General features: G+C 35.6%; 1 protein-coding gene across 1 annotated transcript; it reads left to right on the forward strand.

The window, feature by feature from the left end:
* Positions 1-665: 665 nt before the first annotated feature.
* LOC133328649 (uncharacterized) lies at positions 666-12,421 on the forward strand (the record flags this gene model as incomplete). Its single annotated transcript, XM_061537192.1, has 6 exons — positions 666-780; positions 2,534-2,748; positions 3,239-3,459; positions 10,266-10,483; positions 10,923-11,070; positions 12,256-12,421. Coding segments are annotated over exons 1-6 (1,083 nt in total), but the record flags the coding sequence as incomplete, so codon positions are not given.
* Positions 12,422-17,067: the final 4,646 nt, after the last annotated feature.

Genomic DNA, 17,067 nt, shown 5'->3' on the forward strand with positions numbered 1-17,067 from the left:
CAATTCAAAATAAAAAAATCATCATCATTTTGGAATTGGCAACAGCAGCAGGGACTGGACTCAACCTTTACCTAAAGAAAAACTGAAGAAGAACCATAAACGAAGCAGTTTCTTTTATGGGACAAACATGAAAAGCCTTTATAATGAAATGAACGTTTTGCGCCTCGGTTGACAGCAGCAACACGACGACGACCAACGACCAAAAAAGGGTTATTTGTCCCCGTTTATGTTTCACTTTTCACGGATAACACCAAAGAGAAAAGTAGACAAACGACCATCCCGCCTCCCCATCATCAGCATCAACATTGTTCGGCAGACGGCCTCCTGAGCTGTTCATTGATGAGAAGAAGCCTCAACGACAACAGCCATCAAACTTTAGATTGACATAAGAAAGTCGTCGACAGAACAGCAGAAAAAAAATCATTTTTTTATTTAATGCCCTGGCAAACACCAGGATCAATCTAAAAAAATCGAAGGAGTAACCAAAAAAGAGAAAAACAGAAGAATACATTTCCATCATACGTGGCCCACAGGACCATATTTAATATTCACTTGTCCGTGTGTGTGAGTTTGTGTGACAGACACACAATCAACGAGACACGAAACAATAACAGCATCCAACCCCAACTTCGTAGACCACCACCAACAACGTTGCCATCATCATCATGGCAGTGCCCATAGATGAGGGCGTCTTAAGTGCCCTCAGGGGTATTACCAGTCGCAATACCCGACTACCCAAACCGTTGCTAATAAAAGTTTATGTCTCCAGTTTGAAACAAGGTAAGCGAAATGAACAAATATTTTTTCAAGGAATATTTTAAAAGAATTATTTTTTCGGGACCTCTATGAGCCTATATAAGGCGTGGATTTATTAAAGAATATTTTGTCAATAAACTATAAGAAGCATGGATTTTTTAAGGAATATATTTTCAGGGCCTATATGGGGTGTGGATTTTTTTAACAATATTACTTCGGGGCCTATCTGAGGCGTGGAATATTTTGTCAACGGTCTATAAGAGGCGTGGAATATATTTTCAGAGCCTATCTGAGTCGTAGATTTTTTAAAGAATACTTTTCGGGGCTTATATGAGGAGTGGATTTTTTAGAGAATATTTTTTCGGGGCCTTGATGAAACTTATATTCTTTATTGAAGAGCTGAATTTAGTTTTCTTCGAAGAACAGTTCGAGGTATCCTTCCTCGTAGAAGAGCTCTAGCTTTATTTCCTTGTGATTCTCACAAAAGAGGCCAAATTCCTCTTCATCTTGGAAGAAGTTAAGGTTTCCTTTTCATATATGGCCTTCTTTTTCATAGAAGAGCACAAGGTATTCTTCTTCATAGGGTTCGTGGAGTTCTTCCTCATAGAAGGGATCACAAACATCGTCCACATTAAGACAGTTTTCCTCATAGAAGAGCTTATGGCCTTCTTCCTCATAAAAGACCTGAAGATCTTCTTCTTCTTCTTCATAGAACAGCTGAAAGTTGTCTTCTGTCTCATATAAGAACTGAATGTCAAGTGAAGAGCTCAGAAGTCTTCTTCCTCATTAAAGGGCTCAAAGTCTTCCTCCCTTCTATGAGTTCAAGACCTTCTTTATAGAAGAGCTGTACATCTCTTCATAGAAAATCTGAATGACTTCCCATTTAAGACCAACATGTGTACTCTATAGAAGAACAAAATATTTGTTCGAACATAATCAGAAATTATTATCGATAGGAGATCATCATAGAGGAGCTAAAGGTCGTTTTTTTTCCCATAGAAGAACTGAAACTCTTCTTCATCATAGAAGAGCTCAATGAATTTCTCCCAAAAACCAACCTTAATACCTTCCTTATAGAAGAGGTCAAAATTCTCTTCGTAGAAAAAGTGAATGGGTTCTCTACGGGATAGCAGAATGTGTTCTTTATAGAAGAACAACATGTTTGTTAGATAAATAACCAAAAATTCAGAAGGTCTCTTGTAACTCATCTTCTCCGTGTAAGAGAACAGAAGATCTCCCAGAATCATTGTGACACCCAAAAGATTACAAAGTATTCACCAAAGACTTCTTATCCATAGATTTTTTGAAGTATATTTTTTCGGGGAAGCCGAGATTTTTTAAAAATATTTTTTCAGGCGTGGATTTTTTAAAGACTATTTTCTTTCGAGCCTATATGAGGCCGAAATTTTTTTAGAAATATTTTTCAGGCGTGGATTTTTTATTTTTTTCGGGGTCTATATGAGGCCGAGATTTTTTAATAAATATTTTTTTTATGAACCATCAAGGCGAAGATTTTTTAAATAATATTTTTCCGGAAACTATCAAGGCATAGATTTTTTAAAGAATATTTTTCCAGGAACTATCAAGGCGTAGATTTTTTAAAGAATATTTTCTAAGTTTTCTTAGTGTTTTCTATATCGATTTCTGATTCATTTATAGGCATCCGGAATCTTCTAGATCCGCAATAGACATTAGAGAAGACCAAAGTCGGTCCATATTCTTCCCATAATGTTGAACATTAATATTAAAATTATTTTCTTTGTTTTCTTTGTTACAGAATTTTGCCAGGAACGACGAATGCTATTGGAGCTCGTCGGCCCCGAACTGCAGTCCATGTACGATGATCGACAAATCGAAATAGAATTTGTCGATATGCATTTTGGTACCGGTTCGCTGGATATCACACAAGTCGAAAAGGATCCATACATTTTAGAGGATTATTTACACGAGATTGAGACATGCCATCAGAATTCGAAAAGTGTCTTCTTTTTGGTAAGTTGAGGAATAAAAAAATACATTTTCAAAACAAACAAAAGAAAATACCTCAGTTGAGAAACCCTCATTTAAAACTTATTTCTTTCATATTCCAAAAACTGAATTAGTTTTCTTATTTTTTCTTCAAGAATGTCCCTAAGTAGTCCCATGCAAAATGGCTACTTAGGACGGTCATAGCATTAGCTATTCATAAAAATTACAACAATTTCTTGTTTTATTAAATTTTCTAGAGCAAATTTTATAGGAATGTTTTTTATTCTTCTTCTACTACTTTTCTACTACTACAATATAATTACATGCATAATTATTACATCAATATTCGTTGTTTTTCTTCCCTCATCTCCTCCCGCATTTTTTCGCCCACATTTATGCGCAATTGATGTGCTGCCTATCTTTCTGTCTGTCTGCCTACCCGACTGGCTCTTGGTCTTTGGGGATCCCCATCATCTACACGACTATTGTTTCCAACGAAATTATCATTAATTAGGCTTTAATAGGCGACAGCATTGGTCGGATGCCATTACCCACCCACTTGGCGAAGGAGATCTACGATAGCATTGCGACAGATGGCACTTTAACACACACAGAGCGTCAATTATTTGTCAAGTGGTATTCAGCGGCGACGGCTGTAGCACCAGAGGACTCCACGGCGACTGAAACGTCGGCAGCGTTCAAAGGCATTCAATATCAACTTAAACTGGACTATCGGTAAGTCGAACTGGATCAGTGTGAAATATGTGTATGAATGCTTGTAGTTGATATATTGTTTATATGCTGGAGATTGATGATGATGCTGGCATTAGGGGGGAGATAAATATTGAATACCGAAAACCGTTTTGATGTTCCGCGAAATTAGAAGGAGGGGGACTAAAAATTATCTCGTTTTACTCAATAAAGAATAAATTTTCAAGATCCATAAGCGTGGATTTGGTAAAGAATATTTTTTAAAGGACCAGAATAGGCGTGAATTTGGTAGAGAATATTTTTTCAAGAAATAGAAGAGGCGTGAATGTGGTAAAGAATATTTTTTCAAGGACTAGAGGAGGCGTGGATTTGGTAAAGAATATTTTTTCAAGGGCTAGAGGAGGCGTGGATTAGGTAGAGGATATTTTTCATGGACTAATATCTTTCAAGGACTAAAGGAGGCGTGGATTAGGTGAAGGATATTTTTTCAAGGACTAATATTTTTCAAGGACTAGAGGAGGCGTGGATTAGGTAAAGGATATTTTTTCAAGGACTAGAGGAGGCGTGAATTAGGTAAAGGATATTTTTTCAAGGACTAGAGGAAGCGTGAATTAGATAAAGGATATTTTTTCAAGGACTAGATGAGGCGTGAATTAGGTAAAGAATCTTTTTTCAAGGAATAGAGGAGGCGTGCTTTCCTTAAAAATCCACGCCTATTTTCATATTGGTTCTTGTAGAAATATTTTTTAAAAAATCTACGCCTATTGTTCTATTGGTCCTTGTAGATTTTTTTTTAATTCCACGCCTACTGCCCATTTGGCCCTTGTATTACCCTTGTGTTGCCCTGTCAGTCCTTTTAGAAATATCCTTTAAACATCCACTCATATTGCCCTGATGATCCTCATGGAAATACTCTTCAAAAAACACGCCTATTGTTCTACTGGTCCTTGTAGAAATATTTTTTTAAAAATCCACGCCTACTGCCCTATCCCTTGTATTCCTTGTGTTGTCCTGCCGGTCCTAGTAGAAATATTCTTAAAAAAAATCCATGCCTATTGTCCTGCTGATCCTTGTAGAAATATTCTTTAAAAAATCCTACACATTTTGTCCTGATGATTCTTTGATAAATATTCTTAAAAAAAGTTGCGCATATTGTCCTGCTGGTCCTTGTAGAAATATTCTTTCAAGAATACACGCCTATTGTCCTGCTGGTCCTTGTAGAAATATTCTTTCAAGAATACACGCCTATTGTCCTGCTGGTCCTTGTAGACATATTCTTTAAAAACCCCACGCATTTTGTCCTGATGATGCGTATAGAAATATTTTTTAAAAATCCACGCCTATTGTCCTGATGATCAGTATAGAAATATTCTTTAAAAATCCAAACCTATTGTCCTGATGATCCGTATAGAAATATTTTTTTAAAAATCCACGCCTATTGTCCTGATGATCAGTATAGAAATATTCTTTAAAAATCCAAACCTATTGTCCTGATGATCCGTATAGAAATATTTTTTTAAAAATCCACGCCTATTGTCCTGATGATCAGTATAGAAATATTCTTTAAAAATCCACACCTATTGTCCTGATGATCCGTATAGATATATTCTTTAAACAATCCACGCCTATTGTCCTGCTGGTCCTTGTAGAAATATTATTTAAAAAATCCACGCCTATTGCCCTGTAGGATCTTCATTTCCAAAATTTAAGGCTATATTTAAAAATTCTGATATCAATTATTCCTCCTTAAGGGAACCCCCCCCATTCTCGATTTTTTATTTTTAAGATTTTAAATGGGCTGGTAAATGAATACCAATGCTTGTTAAGGTTTGTAACTTGGCACATATATATTTGAAGATTTAAAAAGGAAGAAAAATAATTTACAAAAATTTGTTGTTGTTGTTTTGTTGTTGTTTTTTGGGTGCAAAGAAAAGTCCACATTTTCGATGGCGGGCATGATAACTCCTCACTGGAACATCGGAATCCGAAAATTCCAACTGTGTTAGAAAGAGGACATGTCTGGCTCTCGTATGAACTAGGATTATTGACTTCGCTCTAAAATTAACAAAATGGTGGACCTTTGAAAAATTTTTTTTGGAAACTCGCCGATTTTTTACCAAAAACCATGTTAAAAAATAAGGAAGATCTTCACCGATTGGCTTTATCCTAGTTCATACGAGAGCTATACACTCTCAGAGAAACGATGCAAAATTTGGAACCGATTGGATTATTGGTTTTTGAGTTATCGTGCCCGCCATTCACAAAAAAATGTATAGAGTAAAACGCGTTTAAAGTTTGAGAAGCCCTTTAGCCGTCACTTAATGTTGATACAATAAATCGGATATATCTTCAAGACTTCTTGAGATTTTCACTTGAAATTTTGTAGAGACATTCCTTAATCAGTGTAGATTCGAATTATATCAACAAAAATTTTGACACCGAGAATGGGGGGGGTCCCCTTAAATTGGCCTTTCGCACAAGTTTCCTTAATAATTTGTCGGTCACAGCGAAAATGTCTTTTTCCCCTGACGTTGCCATCATCACCATTGGTACTGTGGTTTCTTTGTTTTATTTGGTGGGTATTCTCTGGATATTTTGTGTCTCATCTTGTTCGGGTACTTCGGTATGGTATCAATGTTAGGTAGGTATGTATGTCTTCCTAAGTTATTCTTTTGCCGGAACACAAGTAAATATTTTTGGTTTTCCACGGTAATTCGTTGCTGTGGCAACACGCTCTCTCTCGTGCTTGGTAAACCTGTTCAGCAACAGCACTTTTGTGTTAAGTACTTTGGAAAAACCACCACTTCAGCATGCATTAAGAAACAGCAAAAAATCCGCAGAAGTGTTCTTTTCCCAAGGAGGAGGGTGGAGGGCCATGGGAAAATTGTTTCATAAATTTCTGATGTGCTGCTGCTGCTGACCTTGCAGAACAATGTAAGAGGTGGGAGGAAGAACAAATTTAAAAATAAATTTAAAACGCTTAACGCTTTAAATTATTTAGGTATTCTAGGCACCGTCCTGGTCGTCATAACTATCGTCATAACGGCCATAAAGCGTCTTAATAATGAAATTTCAATTTTCTGGTAATTTATTTATTTAAAAGGCCATTTGACGTTCACACAAATCGGACAATTTGTGTCAATTTGTTGAATATTAATTTGCCATTAGGCATGATTGTTTTTCTGGCTGGGCAGGGGCTTAATTAAAGCCTTTAGGATACACACTCTCTCACACACACACACTTCTAAAATAGGCCATTAAGGATTCCATTTAATGTTCATAACAGGATTAGTTTGTTATCCTTTTGGCATCAGCAGTGTCAGGCGATGGTGCTGCTGGCACCCTCTATACTCCCCTTCCCTCACCACCCCGACAGCATTTCATGCGATTTTACTCAATTTTATGAAATTTCCTGCGATAGGAAAACGGATACATAGCGCAGTAATATGCGATAACAGCAGCAACAAAAACAACAACACGGTGAACCCGTCAGCAATGCCACCATATCAGCCAACCAGCCAGTCACCCAGCATCCTCTTCCTTCAATATTGAAAAAAAAAACAACAACATTATTCTGTACCGGATCGATTGAACACGGCGGATGTAACACCAGTAAATATAAATTGACACATTTGACACCCAACAGCCATTTCCATTAGCATCGGAGGACACCTAACCCAACCATTTCACCTAGGCCTGTTCGGTGGCGTTCATTCATTCATTTCGTTCGTTTGTTCTTGAGTAATTTGGAATATCAAAAGCTTTGCCACATCCACAGCCATTCGGTGCGATAAAAATGAGCCCTTTGGCTCATAGCAAATAGCGTAAGCCAGTCGACAAACCAGCTAGGCCATGGCATGCCCGGCTAGACCACGGACGCTATGTTTGTGTGTTACGTGGCCTATGGCATGGCATTGCTGGCAAATTATGCGCATTATTATGAAGTGAAAGTGGATTAAAGCTTGACATAAATAGAAATAATGACATGATAGACAACAATCGCATCGGGATTAGTTACTGGCAGAAAAAAAGGGATATTTATGAAGAGGTTAGGGATGATGGCTCTACAATCCTACTTAATAAAAATATTGAAGTTTGAGTTTAATTTAAATGGGTTTAGTCATGGATATTGAAGAAAATTTATACAAGGAGTAGCAGGACAATAGGCGTGGATTTTTAAAGAATATTTCTCCTGGGATCATAAGGACAATAGGCGTGGATTTTTAAAGAATATTTCTCCTGGGATCCTAAGGACAATAGGCGTGGATTTTTAAAGAATATTTCTCCTAGGATCATAAGGACAATAGGCGTGGATTTTTAAAGAATATTTCTCCTAGGATCATAAGGACAATAGGCGTGGATTTTTAAAGAATATTTCTCCTAGGATCATAAGGACAATAGGCGTGGATTTTTAAAGAATATTTCTCCTGGGATCATAAGGACAATAGGCGTGGATTTTTAAAGAATATTTCTCCTGCGATCATAAGGACAATAGGCGTGGATTTTTAAAGAATATTTCTCCTGCGATCATAAGGACAATAGGCGTGGATTTTTAAAGAATATTTCTCCTGCGATCATAAGGACAATAGGCGTGGATTTTTAAAGAATATTTCTCCTGCGATCATAAGGACAATAGGCGTGGATTTTTAAAGAATATTTCTCCTGCGATCATAAGGACAATAGGCGTGGATTTTTAAAGGATATTTCAAAGATATTTCAATAAGGACCAGCAGGACATTAGGCGTGGACTTTTAAAAGATATTTCAATAAGGACCAGCAGGACATTAGGCGTGGATTTTTAAAAGATATTTCAATAAGGACCAGCAGGACATTAGGGGTGGATTTTTAAAAGATATTTCAACAAGGACCAGCAGAACAATAGGCGTGGAATTTTAAAAGATATTTCAATAAGGACCAGCAAGACATTAGGCGTGGATTTTTAAAGGATATTTCAATAAGGACCAGCAAGACATTAGGCGTGGATTTTTAAAAGATATTTCAATAAGGACCAGCAAGACATTAGGCGTGGATTTTTAAAAGATATTTTTTGAGAGAATATCTGAACTATAGGCGTGGATTTTTAAAAGATATTTTTTGAGGGAATATCTGAACTATAGGCGTGGATTTTTAAAAGATATTTCAATAAGGACCAGCAGGACATTAGGCGTGGATTTTTAAAAGATATTTCAATAAGGACCAGCAGGACATTAGGCGTGGATTTTTAAAAGATATTTCAATAAGGACCAGCAGTATATTTAAATGATATTTCAACAAGGACCAACAAGATATTTAAAGGATTTTTCAACAAGGACCAGCTGGATATTTAAAGGATATTTCAACAAGGACCAGCAGCATAATTGAGGTTTAGTTTTTAAAGGATTTTTCAACAAGGACCAGCTGGATATTTAAAAGATATTTCAACAAGGACCAGCAGCATAATTGAGGTTTAGTTTTTAAAGGATATTTCAACAGGGACCAGCAGGATGTGAGAACCAGCAGGATAATATACGTGGATTTTTAAAGAATATTTCTACAAGGTCTAGCAGGACAAAAAGCGTTTTTTAAGAAGGAGTGGATTTTTAAAGAATATTTCTTCAAGGTCCAGCAGAACAATAGACGTGTTTTTTATTTCTACAAATACGCCAAGGCTTGGATTGTTTAAATATATATATTTTTTTTCAACGGATTGGTTGGATTTTTTAATTTTTTTTCTCAAAGGACCTCCACAAGACGTGGATTTTGAAAAATATTTTTTCCCAAGTCCCTAAGGCTTTTGCAAGGCACCTTTATAATATTTTTCCAAAGTCTCCAAGTCATGGATTTTTCCATTAAAGGCCTTAATTTTGTAAAGGATATGTTTTTCAGAGCCTTCAAAATCTGAATTTTTTAAAGAAACAAATTTTCAATAATTTGAATTTTTTCCAAAGTTTCTTAGGCGTGCATTTATTAAAGATTATTTTTTCGTGGATTTTTTAAGGAATATTTTTCCAAGGTGTCCAAGACGAGGATTTTTAAAGAAAAAATTTCGAAATTCTTCAAGGATTTTAATTTGTTCAAAAATATTTTTCCAAAGACTTAATTTTTTTACGAAAATGTTTTCCTGCTGGTCTCCTAATTTCTGTCATTACTCGCCTTTTATTACGGATTCCTCCTCATTTTTCCAACCTCCTTCCGCTACCACCCTAACCATATAAATTATAATGAAATTATATGAGAACAACTAACAAATTATAGCCAACCTGAATGTCTTTAAGTTCTGCCTCCACCATTTCTTCTTCTACGACAACAGCTGACTATAAAAAAAGCGGCAACAACAACAACATTCCCTGTTCGCTTAATTTCACCGTGCCGTGTAAGGCAATAAATTGTCTTTTCTGCACTTTTGCACATAAATAAAAATGGAAATTAATTTTTTTTTAAAGCTGCAGAACAAAAAAAATTAATTCGGACTACTTAAAAATGTATTGCATGAACATTTTGTTCAAGGTCTATATGAGATGTGCAGATTTTAAATAACTTTTTCAGGGTCTATGTGAGACGTGGATTTTTTAGATAATATTTTTTCAGGGTCTATATGAGGTGCGGAAATTTTAAATAAAATTATTCAAGGACTATATGGTTTATTCAGATTTAAAATAACATTTTCTCAGGGGTATATATGAGTCGTGAATATGTTAAATATTTTTTCATAATATTATGTCACAAATTTGTTACTTGTTCAGATTTTTATGCTCAATATTAATACAAACTTTTTTAATTTTTTTCTCTTCTTCCTCCTCCCCCTGGGGCTTTCCTGTTTTTTTCTCTCTTCCCCCCACCCCATTTAATAGCAACATGGTATTGGAAAAATGGCACGAAGAATATGTGCAACTGCGTGACATTATTGATAAATGCCTTTTGCGTATGCTTCGCAATGGTGCGATAGGCGGAGGAGCAGGAGGAAATGCAGCAGCAGCAACAACAACAACGCCACTCACAGCCGATATGCAACAACATTTACAAAAGTTAAGGCAAACACAAATGGAACAGGAAGTGTTAAAAGCATTGGGTAAGTAAATTGTGCCACATGAAACAACCATACCTACCTCCACCCACATGCTAGCAATCATCCAGGCCACCTTGTTTTTCCCCCAGTGAGCCTATTAGTCACCTCCGCCCCATTCCATATATAAAGTTATAAACTTTAAATGGCCATTAAATGGGAAAGACAAGCAACCATTCATTTATTCATTAAAATCGATGCATGAAAGGATGAATGGATGGTTGGTTGGTCTGTCGGTTGGTACGATGGTTGGGCATGCTAGTCCTTGAATTGATGTCGCATTGATGTCCTTTTTTTATTATTTCATTCAAATAATTTAATCAATTTATTTTTCTCTCCCTTTCTTCCTCTCTGTTTGCTCCCTCCTACCTTGGCATTCACATCCAACAACATCTTAATTAATTGCGATTGTTTGTTCTCTTCATTATCATCGCATTCGAAACAGATTTGTCAAATGAAAAAATATTGGCCGTCTATCGGGAATGGTCATCGACTCAATTGTCGGTCAAGGATGCCGAGAGTGCGGAACGTTTGAGTAAACTTAAAGATCAGCTGACAATGAATTTATCGACAGATAATTATACAACATTGGTGTAAGTATAAATTAATTTTAAAGGGTAATCGGGATCAGACCTTTTTTTCTAGGTCTATAAAGAAGATTTTTGGGGGACTATAAGAGGCGTGGATTTATTAAAGAATAGTTTTTCAAGGACTATAAGAGGCGTGGATTTATTAAAGAATAGTTTTTCAAGGACTATAAGAGGCGTGGATTTATTAAAGAATAGTTTTTCAAGGACTATAAGAGGCGTGGATTTATTAAAGAATAGTTTTTCAAGGACTATAAGAGGCGTGGATTTATTAAAGAATAGTTTTTCAAGGACTATAAGAGGCGTGGATTTATTAAAGAATAGTTTTTCAAGGACTATAAGAGGCGTGGATTTATTAAAGAATAGTTTTTCAAGGACTATAAGAGGCGTGGATTTATTAAAGAATAGTTTTTCAAGGACTATAAGAGGCGTGGATTTATTAAAGAATAGTTTTTCAAGGACTATAAGAGGCGTGGATTTATTAAAGAATAGTTTTTCAAGGACTATAAGAGGCGTGGATTTATTAAAGAATAGTTTTTCAAGGACTATAAAAGGCGTGGATTTATTAAAGAATAGTTTTTCAAGGACTATAAGAGGCGTGGATTTATTAAAGAATAGTTTTTCAAGGACTATAAGAGGCGTGGATTTATTAAAGAATAGTTTTTCAAGGACTATAAGAGGCGTGGATTTATTAAAGAATAGTTTTTCAAGGACTATAAGAGGCGTGGATTTATTAAAGAATAGTTTTTCAAGGACTATAAGAGTCCCAGGGTCCGTGGATTTTTAAGGAATACTTTTCCGGGATCCGTATGAGGCGTGGATTTTTAAGGAATACTTTTCCGGGGTCCGTATGAGGTGTGGATTTTTAAGGAATACTTTCCGGGGTCCGTATGAGGCTTGGATTTTTAAGGAATACTTTTCCGGGGTCCGTATGAGGCGTGGATTTTTAAGGAATACTTTTCCGGGGTCCGTATGAGGCGTGGATTTTTAAGAATAGGCGTATGAGGCGTGGATTTTTAAGGTCTCTATGAGGCGTGGATTTTTAAGGTCTCTATGAGGCGTGGATTTTTAAGGAATATTTTTTTCAGGGTCCCCATGAGGAGTGGTGTTTTAATGAATATTTTTAGAGGCTGGATTTTTAAGAAATTTTTTATCATGTTCTTAATACGTCTTCCTTTTCTTCTTCCCCAGAGTACCTGGTAATTGTTGTGATACTGGCATTGATCCCGACATTGAAGAGCACGAAACCTATTTGAGTAAATTTAAGAATAAAGTCTTCGATAAGCTGCGACATCTGATTGAGGAGCACATCGCCAATGATCCGGATGTTATAAAGGGGCGAAAAAAGACTGTACAGGTAAGTAGGTGTTGAAAAGCCCTTCACAGCAAACAGTTTCACTAGTCTGGAACAAAAAAATTATCCCTTAAATGTCCTCTATGGTGGGCTATCAATCATAAAGTAACCTGTCAATGGAAAGAGAGCTTTGAGGAGAATATAAATCTCAGTTGATGATTTCGTAACCCACCTGTGCACAAATCATAGTCATAGTATGGGAAATATTACTTTCCACTGGTAACCAAGAAAAAAATGAAAAAAATATGTGGCCAAAAAGTTTGTCCAGTTTTGGGTATATACGAAAAAAGTGCAGGAGGAAAAAATAAAAAAAATCCTGCCCCAAATGTATGTCCATCAGTGTTTTGTTTTAGCCACCATCAACAACTAGCCAACATTGTATTGGATTGTGATATCCATTTTTGGGTTATTTGGTTGCAGATGGGGAAAAACCATTACCTTTTTTGTGTTTCAATGTGTGAGTGGGTGTTCCGCAACAAACATTTTGCCTCAATGTATTGGATTTTTCGTTCCAATTTTTTTGCTGGAGGACGTGGCAAACATTTTGGGTTTTTTCTCGTTCACCATTTCATTTGAAAATAGCTCGTACAACACCAGTAATGGAGGTGATTTGAGGTTATTTGGTTGGTTAGCCGGCTAGCTGGTTGGTTGGCTGCAACGTTGCAATGTCTATTTGCATGCAACATTTGCCACAATTCGAAAAGTAAGTTTGCGGTAAAGGTTGTTGTTTTTGTATTCAATGCTTGGAAATATTGCATGCGAAATTTTCATATAGGAGAAAAGACTGGGGTTTTGAAAAATTAAATTAAAAAAATATTGTGGAAATACATATTCGAGTTTTGTTGTAGTTGCGATGGTAGATTCAACTGCATGTTCACTCATATCGGAATATGTAAACTGCAAGGCCACCACATTCAATCAGTCATTCCAAAGGCTTTCAGCTGTTGAAAACTTTAAATGTTCAGTTCAATTTATTAACGATGATTGATTGCCATCAAATAAATTTGCCGTGGCGTGGAATTATTAAAAAATATTTTTTGCAAGGACTATAAGAGGCGTGGATTTATTAAAGAATATTTTCAGCGCCCTCTTGAAGGCGTGGATTCATTAAAGACTATTTTTGTAGGCCTTAGAAGAGGCGTGGATTCATTAAAGAATATTTTTGTAGGCCTTAGAAGAGGCGTGGATTTATTAAAGAATATTTTTGTAGGCCAACTGAGGCGTGGATTTATTAAAGAATATTTTTCAAGGGCCAACTGAGGCGTGGATTTATTAAGGAATATTTTTCAAGGCCTTACAAGAGGCGTGGATTTATTAAAGAATATTTTTGTAGGCCTTAGAAGAGGCGTGGATTCATTAAAGAATATTTTTGTAGGCCTTACAAGAGGCGTGGATTTATTAAAGAATATTTTTGTAGGCCTTACAAGAGGCGTGGATTTATTAAAGAATATTTTTGTAGGCCTTAGAAGAGGCGTGGATTTATTAAAGAATATTTTTGTAGGCCTTACAAGAGGCGTGGATTCATTAAAGAATATTTTTGTAGGCCTTAGAAGAGGCGTGGATTTATTAAAGAATATTTTTCAAGGGCCAACTGAGCCGTGGATTTATTAAAGAATATTTTTCAAGGGCCAACTGAGTCGTGGATTTATTAAAGAATATTTTTCTAGGGCCAACTGAGGCGTGGATTTATTAAAGAATATTTTTGTACGCCTTAGAAGAGGCGTGGATTTATTAAAGAATATTTTTGTACGCCTTAGAAGAGGCGTGGATTTATTAAAGAATATTTTTGTAGGCCTTAGAAGAGGCGTGGATTTATTAAAGAATATTTTTGTAGGCCTTAGAAGAGGCGTGGATTTATTAAAGAATATTTTTGTAGGACCTACACAAGGCGTGGATTTATTAAAGAATATTTTTGTAGGACCTACACAAGGCGTGGATTTATTAAAGAATATTTTTGTAGGACCTACACAAGGCGTGGATTTATTAAAGAATATTTTTCAATGGCCAAAAGAGGCGTGGATTTATTAAAGAATATTTTTGTAGGGCAATCTGAGGCGTGGATTTATTAAAGAATATTTTTGTAGGCCTTAGAAGAGGCGTGGATTTATTAAAGAATATTTTTGTAGGCCTTAGAAGAGGCGTGGATTTATTAAAGAATATTTTTGTAGGCCTTAGAAGAGGCATAATAGTTATAGTTATGGGCAAAATAGTTATATTGGTGCATTAAATCCTTTTGCTGTGAATTAATCTCCAAATCCAATTTTTCTTCTCTTTTTTTCAAATAAAAAATACACCATTCTAATCCTTTTATATTAAAATGCACTCAAAATAATATTCTTCTAAACTTGTATGGCGTATTTACTTTATAAGTTTATAATGAATTTATATTTCATGCCTATTCGTCTGTTACATGGGGAGGGGCAGGTGATTCCATTGCGAATGCAGGTTTTTATACCCTTCATCACACTGTGGTACAGGGTATTATGTCTTTTTGTATATGTTTGTAACAGGCAAAAGGAAACGAGATAGACACAGGGTTCCTTTTGAGTATATGCATAGAATCACTTTTTAAGTCGATTTATGCATGTCCGTCGGTCTGTCTGTCTGTCCATGCTAAATTGTAAACAAAGTACAGGTCGCATTTATAATCCGAATTGGATGAAATTTGGCACAGGTCACTTATTCTGCCCAAGGACGAACCCTATTGAAATTGGGAAAAATTCGGTTCAGATTTAGATATAGCTCCCATATATATTTTCGTCCGATTTTTTGGTAAATAGTGCACCAAAATCCCTATATACCCTTCGATCTGCACGAAATTTGTCATAGCGTACTGAATTGAGTCTATAGTGATGTGTGTTAAGTTTCGTGAAAATCGGTTCAGATTTAGAAATATCTCCCATATATATTTTCTTCCGATTTTAGGTAAATAGTGCACCAAAGTCCCTATATATCTTTCGATTTGCACGAAATTTGGCATAGCGTACTGAATTAAGTCTAGAACGATGAGTGTTAAGATTCGTGAAAATCGATTTAGATTTAGATATAGCTCCCATATATATTTTCGTCCGATTTTAGGTAAATAGTGCACCAAAGTCCCTATATATCCTTCGATTTGCACGAAATTTGACACAGCGTACTGAATTGAGTCTAGAACGATGAGTGTTAAGATTCGTGAAAAACGGTTCAGATTTAGATATAGCTCCCATATATATTTTTGTCCGATTTTAGGTAAATAGTGCACCAAAGTCCCTATATATCCTTCGATTTGCACGAAATTTGCAACAGCGTACTGAATTGTGTTTAAAATGATGTGTGTTACATTTCGTGAAAATCGAGCTATATCAGATTTAGATATAGCTCCAATAAATCGGTGTAGATTTAGATATAGCTCCCATATATATTTTCGTCCGATTTTATGTAAATGGTTCACCAAAGTCCCTATATATCTTTCGATTTGCACGAAATTTGGCATAGCGTACTGAATTAAGTCTAGAACGATGTGTGTTACATTTCATGAAAATCGGTTCAGATTTTGACATAGCTCCCATATATTTTCTTCCAATTTTAGCTTAATAGTGCACCAAATTCCCTTTATATCCTTCGATGTGCACGAAATTTGGCACAGCGTACTGAATTGAGTCTAGAACGATGAGTGTTAAGATTCGTGAACATCGGTGCAGATTTGGACATAGCTCCCATATATATTTTCGTCAGATTTTAGGTAGGCACCAAAGTCTCTACATATTCTTGGATGTGCACGAAATTTGTCATAACGTACTGAATTGTGTTTAGAATGGTGTGTGGTAAATTTGGGATCGGTTCAGATTTCTATGTGGCTCTCACATATTCATATATATTCGTCCGATTTTACATCATAGATTATCATAGGTTGTAGAAAGACATGCATATGTTCCTTCGAGGCAACATTGACATGCAAATGTAAGGATACATATGCGCAATATACCCAAAGTGGTGAAGGGTATCATATAGTCGATCCGACTTTTTTACTTTCCTTACTGGTTTCATTTCTTCCTCTTCTCCATCGACGAGTTTTAGTTGCTTTGCAAATAAGAACTGAGCAATGATAACCTTGATGCTGGTTGGCAAACTAGATTTAATAGCAGCAAGATTTTGTTGAACAGGACAAAAAGATGCTTTGCATGCTGCCTATGCATATTTTTTTCAAGGACATTTTTTTCTCATATAGACTAAATGGAATTTAGAATTAGAGAAATGTTTGAACATTTTTTTTTTGCTTAGTTATATAGAATAATTTGAAGCATTACTAGGAAGGTAAATTCTCGAGGATATTAAAGATATAATTTTTTTCTTTTTAATTATGTAAAGGTATAATGTGATGCACAACTAAAAGGACTGAGCCTTCCCAATTTTCTTGGAATTGAACAAAATATAACTTGACTTTCGAATCCAATGTAATTTTTTGAGATTTGTAAAGAAACTTTTTTTAATGTGCATTACAAAAAAATACGATTCCTTTTGAATACACAAGTCTAACTAAAACTACAAAAAAATCAATATGAGAATTTAAAATAAACCGCAGGATTAATAGGACACACTAAACCGCCATAGGTATATCTTTTTCCATCTAAACTTAATTAACATTTCAAATTGCCGTTTTTAATTAA

This window comes from Musca vetustissima, unplaced genomic scaffold, assembly GCF_032173495.1.
Source record: "Musca vetustissima isolate MV318-11 ecotype Yass unplaced genomic scaffold, APGP_CSIRO_Mvet_v1 utg279163, whole genome shotgun sequence".
In the NCBI taxonomy this organism is placed as follows: Eukaryota; Metazoa; Arthropoda; class Insecta; order Diptera; family Muscidae; genus Musca; species Musca vetustissima.